Source organism: Pelophylax lessonae, assembly GCF_965119305.1.
Source record: "Pelophylax lessonae genome assembly, chromosome: 9".
In the NCBI taxonomy this organism is placed as follows: Eukaryota; Metazoa; Chordata; class Amphibia; order Anura; family Ranidae; genus Pelophylax; species Pelophylax lessonae.
In genome coordinates, this window is record NC_138776.1 from 60,602,993 (window position 1) to 60,613,220 (window position 10,228).

General features: G+C 42.5%; 1 protein-coding gene across 1 annotated transcript in view; it reads left to right on the forward strand.

The window, feature by feature from the left end:
• The window catches only part of INPP5F (inositol polyphosphate-5-phosphatase F), a 70,581-nt gene extending 65,952 nt beyond the window's left edge, over positions 1-4,629 (forward strand). Inside the window, 2 exon segments of the mRNA XM_082267446.1 lie at positions 2,871-2,874; positions 2,876-4,629. Coding sequence (XP_082123572.1) covers positions 2,871-2,874; positions 2,876-3,992 — 1,121 coding nt within the window. The 3' untranslated portion in view covers positions 3,993-4,629.
• Positions 4,630-10,228: the final 5,599 nt, after the last annotated feature.

Below are 10,228 nucleotides of genomic sequence, written 5' to 3' on the forward strand. Positions count from 1 at the left end.
AGAGAGAGACGGACAAAACGATATTCTATTTATTACAAAAATTATTTAAAACCAATAAAAATGATCCTCAAATGTGGTGTAAGCCTTATTATTAAACTGCTAAAGATTATCTTTGCTGTATGAACCAAGAGGTCAACGTGTTTCGCAACAACCACTTCCTCAGGACCTCCTTTGCTTAGCAGTAAAATGAAATGGTGCATCGCATTAGGGGTAAAGTTTGCAGATGGTTACAGGATTTTCACGTGGGTATATAGCATGGACATATCTCATAGTTCAATTTGCAGTCATTGGAGAGTATGGAAACAAGTAGGCCTACCTACCACATTCGTAGTTGATAACATTCTCACACAATTTATAGGGACACCTTTTTTGGGGAGTCTTATTTTAATTAGGGGGCGGTGCTTTAATTTGTAGGCATGGTCTAGATGGAGTAGAAAAATTTGCCGCGTGTAGCGTACTGCGGTGAAAAATTAGTGTTGTTTAAATTATGCTAAATATTGGGCGTGGCTTAAAGGGGGTGTGGTTAAATAGTCTGAAATGAAAGAGGGATGGAGAAAGAGAGAGAAAGAAAGGGGGAGAGAGTGATACAAGAGATGGTCAGAGGACTGCAGACATGATACAAAGAGATGGTCAGAGACTGCAGACACGATACAAAGAGTGGTCAGAGACTGCGGACACGGTACAAGAGATGGTCAGAGACTGCGGACATGGTACAAGAGATGGTCAGAGACTGCGGACACGGTACAAGAGATGGCCAGAGACTGCGGACACGGTACAAGAGATGGTCAGAGACTGCGGACAAGGTATAAGAGATGGTCAGAGACTGCGGACACGGTACAAGAGATGGTCAGAGACTGCGGACACGGTACAAGAGATGGTCAGAGACTGCGGACACGGTACAAGAGATGGTCAGAGACTGCGGACACGGTACAAGGGATGGTCAGAGACTGCGGACACGATTACAAGAGATGGCCAGAGACTGCGGACATGGTACAGGGGATGGGGTCAGAGACTGCAGACACAGCTGATAGCAGAGGCTTCTTACATGGCCATGGATGTGTACAGTGTTCTGTGTATGGGAGAGGGATATCAGTGAGTTTGGTACACTACACAGGTCAGTGCAGTTTGCTTAGTGCAGAATGTGTGTATGGACTAAAAAGTCTGTATAATGTCCTAAGCTGCCAGGAAAGGTGCAAAGCTGTAAATCCAGGAAACCACCACCAGACACCCTGTTCACACCGCCTCTTACCAGATGGGGATGATCCCCATAACAGAGATCCAATGCGCCCAAATCATATAGAAGCCCAAGGCGATTCTCCTCCCGATGCACCAGGATTCACAAATTCAACCATGGATTGGTGTGAGACAAAGAATAGGACACTATCATAGCGCAGACCGTCACACTTTTATTCATAGCAAACACAGATTAAGAACACTTACAGATTGTAGATAAAATAAAGCATCTCAGCAAGTTCCTAGTGCTCCTCTCCGTATGTCCCACTATGCTTCACAAGCCACCCAAAAGATGGCCGCCGCGTCTCCTCCGTGTAGGCGTGCGTGACCGTGAGCACCGCCCGACGTACGTTTCGTCATTAACAGACGTCGTCCAGGGGCGTGGTCTCACGGCACTCTTCGCTATAAATAGCGATGGAGGAGGGGCGGAAATCCATGTAGTCAACAGGAAACCGGATGCAGACGCATGCGTTCCACAGACCGGAAATCACAAACGGCCGGATGTAAACCGTATATCCGGAAGTGGAAATATAAATAACCCACATACCAGATATCTCTTAAGGCCTGATATAAATAATATTTGCAACGCAGGTATTAATCAAAAAATCCTGCCAGACATAATTCAATAGAAATAGAAGTATAGCAAAACTCCTTTCGCCAATCTTCAAGGGCACATATTGGAGCTCCATCGCTATTTATAGCGAAGAGTGCCGTGAGACCACGCCCCTGGACTGCAGCAGCGTTTTGTGATGCAGAGTCTAGGCTGGCTGCTGCCCGGGACATTGTTCATTTTTCGGTATTCTCCCAGGGACAAAGATTTCCTGGGACATCAGTCAGTTTCCCGTGAATGTCCTGGAAAATCCATAAGTGTTGGCAACTATGCACATGCGTGCTGGACATTTTGCCCATAATCAGACCCAGCTCTTCATAACAACAAAAGAACAACCTAGATGGACAGCCTGTAAGCACCACATATGTCCTGACCCTTCACACCAAATGGGGAAAAGATGGTGATATGTGGATGCTGGGTGTTGGGAGATATTTGCCAGTTGGGGCCTCTAATACTCCGCATTGTTGGAAGATAACAATCTTGTAATTCCTCTCCCCTGCTTCCCATTTGTTCCCCCCCCCCTCCCCCTTTTGGCGTTAAGGGTCAGGACATGTGGTGCTTACAGGCTGTCCATCTAGGTTGGTCTTTTGTTTATGAAGAGCTGGTTTGGATTATGTACAAAATCTTATACTAGTCCAGTATTGAATGAGCCCTCATGGAAATACATACAATCTCTGCCATAGGGCCTACTTGTATACCTACTCCCCATTGGCTGTAAATTGAACTATGAGATATGTCCATGCTATATACCCACGTTGAATTTCCTGTCACATCTGCAAACTTTACTCCTAAGGAGTTCCCGAGGAAGTTGGTTGTTGCAAAACGCATCAACCTCTTGGATCATACTGCAAAGATAATCTGTCGCAGTTTACTAATATGGCTTACACCGTATTTGAGGATAATTTTGAATGGTTTTAAAATAATTTTTGATTTTTTTTTTAATAAACATATTAATTTTAAAATATCATTGTGACCGCCTCTCTCTGGCACCAGTAAAGTCCAAAATAATGTTAAGGTTTTTTGGTAGATGTCTTTATGTATATGTAAGGCAGGTTTGTTGTATGGTTTCCAGACAGTGACCGCCTTGTCTCCTTGCAGGAAGAGCAGCAAACCTCATGAGGATATAATGGGGATCAATTCCAAAAGCCAGAAACTAGGGATGAACAGCATGGGCCTCGCACAGAGCAAGAACTACTTGATGAGTAAATTTTCCTCCCTTAACCAGAAAGTCAAACAAACCAACATTGGAAGTCTTCGTAAGTTAGGTACATTCAACAAAGCAGAAGTGAAGGGCTTTCTTAAACCCAACCTGCAGGTCAATCTGTGGAAATCCGACAGCAGCCTAGAAAATCCCGGTATAGAGACCAAAGATCACATGGAGTCAGACTTGGAACTCTCGTCAGACAGCGACTCTTTTCATTCTGATGACTACATTCCTAAATCAGATGATGATGGGCAGGTCACAGGCTCCCTAGAGAACATTGGACAGGTTGACTATGTACTACCTAGCTGCGGTATCATTGCTTCTGGCCCACGATTAGGCAGCCGATCGCAGTCTGTCAGTAGCGCTGAGGTAAACCTTCACATTCCTACTGAGATCCAGGTAACCCAGTGTGAAGTATCACCAGAGGAGAATGTTCTTATAGATTTTGGAACCCCAATTGATGCCTACTGCCAACAGTTTATCCACGATGCCCAGACCAAAGATGGTAACTGGAAGGGAGGTGACCATGATACTAAAGAACAAATGGACCAAGTATTATTAAGCAATAATTCCCCACAAACGGCATCTACTGTAATAGACCCAGAATCAGAGCAACTTTCTCGGCCTTCACAGCTTGAGGTATCTGGAGCAGACACTGGCTCCAGATTGTCTGTAGACCTTTCGGCAAACTCTGGCCGGTCCAGCCCTGGATCTGCAGCTTCTCCAGCAGACAGCAATGGCAGCAGAGTTGTCTCTCCCTTCGCCAAGATCCGCAGTTCTGTAGTCCAGGTGGCAAACATCACTCACGCTGGACTGGCACAAGGGATTAATTTTGCTGTGGCTAAAGTGCAGAAGTCTCCAGAGCCGCCAACCATTCCAGCCCAGATACCAAATGACTTCAAAGAACTGTTCACACAGTGTCAGACCCGAATTATACAAATCTAATGAAGATGATGCCGCAATTCCCATCCATATATACGGCATCACTTCCAAGAATGTTTACATTTTTATTTTTTGCTGTAGATAGGAAATATGTCAAACCGGGAGCCGGGTGAACGAACACTATTGTATTCAGACTATTCCTTCAACTTCTGAGTTTTGTTTTGTTTTTTAGTAGGAAAAACACTGTATTTTAGTTACTATTTATTTTTTAGATTTTTATATATCTATTGTTACCTGTGAGATGCTGTATATCATTGTGTCACTGACACCTTTTTTCCCATTTGCACAGTCTTCCCTCTTTGCCTTATAACTTTCTACAAGATTTCTAGGCATTAAACCTTTCACTGCCTGGCCAGTCAAGTATTCGATGGTCCAACACTCTTTACACTGGAAAGTTCTAGGTACAGGCGCTATTAGAGATTTGGGGCCTTGGCGGTTCTGTAGTAGAGTAGAAGTTGTGTACTCCGCTCTCTCTATAATCTACTATATTTGAACTGTGATATCCATCAGCGGTATGTATAACGTTGTGTACTTTGTGATGTGCCTCTGTCTCAATGAAATTATTTATTTGTTGTGTGGCTGTTCTATGTCATGAGAGGGAATTATTTTAATAAAAAAAGGTCTTTAATGTGATACCTTATACAGCATATTGGGTGTGGAATTAATAATCGAGGGGATGTTACATCTTTCATTAGGTTCATTTTGGAACACCTGCAGACCTCTGTGGTACGAATTCCATCCTGGTGAGGATTTTATTTATAAAAAATTTGCTGAACAATTTTTATCCTATGAAATTGAATGTTCATTTCTTCTGTGCCAAAGAAGACAAAATTGAATGTTATTAGGTTATTTTCTCTCCAGATCAAATGTTGCCCATTCATATAGCGTGAATCAGGAAAATACTGCATTAGGGCCGTTAGATGGAACGGATTATAGTGGGGCTGAAAAAAAACGAATCAACATATTTGACTACTGTCATCTATTTTTGTTATCGATTAGTTGGCCTGCATACAGAATGCATTATTTATTTACATGTCCGTATACACAGTGCAGCTCAGATCACTGTACAAACATGTCAGTAAGTGCCTGAGAACGTGTGAATGGGAATGTATGAGGAGCAATGCCTCATGGGACATGTAGTCCTGGGCAGGAGAAGGAAGTATCCAAACAAAAGAAAGTCTATCTGCTCCAGATGAGAGGAAGGAAGCCTGATGATGTTATGGGTGCCCGCCTCGACTCGCCTCCGCATACGATAATAAAGAAAAGAAATGCCTGCATTCCAAGATGCATCAAAATTCTGATTTTATGGGCGAACATCCAAAGTATTACAATGTAGCACTTGGGATGTTCGCCCATTAAATCAGAATTTTGATGCATCTTGGAGTGCGGCCATTACTTTTCTTTATTACAGGAGAAGGAAGTGGTTTAAAGTGATTCTAAAGGCAGAAGGTTTTTTTTACCCTAATGCATTTGAGATAGTTGTGTATGAAAATCCCAGTAGATCAGATGTTTTTGAAATACTCAGACAAGCCCATCTGGCACCAACAATCATGCCAAAGTCATTTAAATCCCCTTTCTTCCCCATTCTGATGCTCGATTTGAACTTCAGCAAGTCGTCTTCACCATGAATAGACCCAAAGGTGCTCTATTGGATGAGATGTGGAGGCCATTGGAGTACGGTGACCTCATTGTCATGTTGAAGAAACCAGTGGTGAGATGATTGGAGCTTTGTGACATGGTCCATTATCCTGCTGGAAGGAGCCATCAGAAGATGGGGACACTGTAGTCCTAAAGGGATGGAGATGGTCAGCAACAATACTCAGGTAGGCCGTGGTGTTTAAATGATGTTCAGTTGGTACTAAGGGGCCCAAAGTGTGCCAAGAAAATATCCCCCACACCATTACACCATCAGCCTGAACCCTTGATACAAGGCAGGATGGATCCATGCTTTCATGTTGTTTACGCCAAATTCTGATCCTACCACCTGAATGTCCCAGCAGAAAGAGACTCCTCAGACCAGGCAATGTTTTGTCCAATATTCTATTTATTTTGGGTAGCCTGTGCAAATTTTAGTCTGTTTCCTGTTCTTAGCTGACAGGAGTGGCACCCGGTGTGGTCTTCTGCTGCTGTAGACCATCTGCTTCAAGATCCGATATGTTGTACATTCAGAGATGGTATTCTGCATACCTTGGTTGTAACAAGTGTTTATTTGAGCTACTGTTGCCTTTCTGTCATCTCCAACCAGTCTGCCCATTCTCCTCTGTCATCAACAATACATTTTCCTCCACACAACTGCCGCTCAATGGATATTTTCTCTTTTTCGGACCATTCTCTGTAAACCCTAGAGATTGTTGTGCATGAAAATCCCAGTAGATCAGCAGTTGTTGAAATACTCAAACCAGCCCGTCTGGCACCATCAACCACATTTAAAGTCACTCAAATCCCCTTTCTTCCCCATTCTGATGCTCGGTTTGAACTTGAGCAAGTTGTCTTCACCATGTCTAGATGCCCAAATGCATTGAGTTGCTGCCATGTGATTGGCTGATTAGCAATTTGTGTTACCAAGCAACTGAAGGTGTAGCCTAATAAAGTGGCCGGTGAGTGTATGTACTATTATTCAGTGAGTGCATTAGATATTTTGTTCTTTAACCATATAGCGTTTTTTTTTTTATATATTAACCACTGTATATTGATATTCAAGAATTTAATTATTTTTTTTAAACTTTACGAATTAACTAAATTTTTTTTGAGGTTTTTGTCTGATTATTTGAAACAATCAACCACCTAATTATGAAAATATTTGGTAGTTGCAGTCCCAAAATATAATAATAAATACTCATGATCATCAGCGCCATGTTTTTCCCATAATGCAGTATTTTCCTGATGCACTCTATTCTCTATGAATGAATAACATTTAACCTAGAGAGAAAATTGCCTAACATTTTGATGATGTCCCAATTGACACAGAACAAATAAATTAAACATATAGGTTTGCAAAATAAATAGTTTGTGTTTTTATTTCTATTTTTTTTTTATTAAAAAAAAAAAAAAAAAAACACACCAACGGCTGCTCAAGCCCCAGATCAGGAAGTTGAAATCTCAGTTTAACAAAATCAGCATTGAAGAGTGATGCAAGTTCAGCAGTGCTCATTATATATGCAGCTCAAAAAAATAAAATGGCAGCCCAATGATGTACAACTTTGGGGAATTAATAAACCTTTGCACTAGGTACCATACACAATGGAATAGATTGCGCAGAAAAATCTTGCATTAGACATTTCATTTCAGATCCCCCAGCCCCTATCCTCACCAGGTGTTTAATGTTTCAGGACATTGATGTCATAAGACTTCCACCTAATCTGTCCAACCTGTCTAAAATAGTTTCACTGGCAACTATTTGTCATAAATCTGTACATTCCCCCCCCCCCCCCATACCTCCTTCCAGTCTGTTTGCTTATGACTCCTTTTCAGTAATGCAAAAATCAGGAAACAGAAAATCATGGGAAGGTTGTCCGTAAAGCAGCTGCCATGTTCTCCCGTTCTTCCTGTAATATGAGGCATAGCTGTCTAGGAGGAACAGAGGGAAAATCACCAAGATTGCCTGATCAAGTTGTAGTTTCCTACAAACATGGCTAATATGGGCATTGGGAAATAGTGTGTGCGCATTGAGGGCCAGTGGCAAGCTAGCCCAACCTGGAAATGGAAGCTTGGGGCTGAAAGGTCCAAGACATACTTGTCGTGTGTGGAATGAGCAGTGATAAGGAAGTGTATAAATGTGAACCGTAGAAAAGCAGTCAAGAGACAATTTGAGGGATCAAACAGCCAGAACAATCCTGAAAGGAAGGGAATGGTCATGATAAAGTCCACCCCAAGGCCCCACACCACAGTCCTCCAGACAAAACGGAAAGCAAGACAATCGGGCTATTTTACTATGAGCTTCACGCAAAAAAAAACCTGTTTTGCTTAAAGGATAAGGATATTGGTAAAAACAGTGCTTGCATATATAAAAAAAGAAACCTATGAGAAAATGATGTGCAAACCAACAATCAAAGTGCTAATGGGTGAAATAATCGTGGGCAGCTGCTGTTCACTAAGAAAAACTCTGACTTAAAAAATAAGTAATGAATAAAACAGCGCTTGCCTGAATCTAAAAATAATGAATAAATACAATAATGTGTAAATAAAGAATTGAATATTCCACAACTAAAAGGTGCATCAGTGCTTCAAATATCCATAAAAGTGCACAAATGTACTTAAAAAAATATACACAAGGTGCTGAAGTGCTTGAAAAATCATCAACTGGTGCGGGGTGTTCCACTTCCCTCCTGTGTCCTCACTCACCAGAAGTATTGGACCCCACAGCTGTTTCGGTCTGGGGGGTCAAAACATCTTAAGAACAGTGTGGTGTGCACCACTGGTCCTCCTTGCAGATGTTACACTTCGTTGCTCACCAGTTTACCTGAGATCTTTAGCGGCTCAAACACAAAGGGCTGGCATCGTGAAGTCCGTAAAACAATTTATTAATTGCGCATAAAGTAACAGACCTTACAAGATTACAAACAAAATTTTGCTTTAGAGCGGTAAAATTCTTCCGGGAACGCTGTCCCGGTGTGCGTTCCACAGAGGACAGGAAGTGATGTCAATGGTTTCAGCATAACTGGAAATACATCAAAGCCTTTCACCCCACCTTCCAGGGCATCATCAAAGGTCATGTCCTTTGATGATGCCCTGGAAGGTGGAGTGAAAGGCGTTGACGTATTTCCAGTTTCATGCAGCCGAGCCAGCCTGCTACAGTAAAACTGCAGCGGGAGGTCGGCAAGTGGTTAACTGGTGGATCCAATGAGAAATAGTTAACCTGGATGCCGCCTGGGCTCTTCTGGCAGCATAAACCAGGATTCCTGACCTGTGCTGACAACTCAATTAAATACTGACTGCCTGAACTAAATCCAGAGTATGCAGCGATCTTTCCCCTGCCAACTGTGGACTAGGAAAGAAGAAAGGCAAAACACTGTCCTGATTCAAGGGACAACTAGAAACCACTCTAGGCAAGAAAGACGGATGAGGACACATCACCACCTTATGGGGCAAGACCAAGAACGGCTCCTTACATGAAAGAGCCGCCAGCTCTGACACAGTAACAAAAAAAGCCACCTTCCAAGTCAAAGGAATAACAGAGTTTCTTGAATTGCTTCAAAAGGTGGCTTTTGCCGGGACAGTCAAGTCCCAAGGACATGAGGGTGGCCTGACAGGTGGTACTGTCTGTGTTCTACCCTGCTTGAAGTATGAATCAAGGAATGAGAAACAACGGTCTCTGGGAAAATATGGCTAAGGGACAAAAGCTGACCCTTAATGATACTTAACCACCTCAATACCGGCCCATTGTAGATATACGTCCTGAGTTTATAGCTAAATACCGGTGTTATGGCAGCAGATAGCTGCCATAACCCTGGTATTTTTTTAAACTGCAGGCGATCGGCTTTCCGATAAGGGTGGTCCCAGCGGCGGATTCGCCGCGAGATCACCCTCCGGGATGGAGGAAGGGGTGCCCCCCCTCCCTCCCGCCGCGTCCCGTTCCTTTTCCCCGCTTACCGGACCCGCCGGCAGCGGGGAAAACGATCGGGTCCAGGATCCTCACAGACAGGATGTCGAGTGAGGGCTTACATTGTTTACATTCCTTGTATTAGAAATAAAAATAATAATTTTTTTTTTTTTTAAAAACGGTGTAAAAATAATAAATAAAATAAATAGTAAAAAAAAAAATTAAAGCGTCCTGTCCCCGTTAGCTCGCGCGCAGAAGCGAACGCACACGGAAACCCCGCCCACATATGTAAACGGTGTTCAAACCATACATGTGAGGTATCGGTGCGATCGTTAGAGCGAGAGCAATAATTTGAGCCCTAGAACTCCTCTGTAACTCTAAGGTGGCAACCTGTAGAAATTTTTGAAGTGTCGCCTATGGGGATTTTTAAGTACCAAAGTTCGTCGCCATTCCGTGAGCAATTTTGAAGCATGACATGTTGGGTATCTATTTACTCGGCGTAACATTATCTTTCACATTATGGAAAAAAATTGGGCTAACTTTACTGGATTCTTATTTTTTAATTCAAAAAAGTGATTTTTTTCCAAAAAAATTTTGTTTGGAAGACCGCTGCGCAAATACTGTGTGATAAAAAATATTACAATAATCTCCATTTTATTCTCTAGGGTCTCTGCTAAAAAAATATATAATGTTTGGGGGT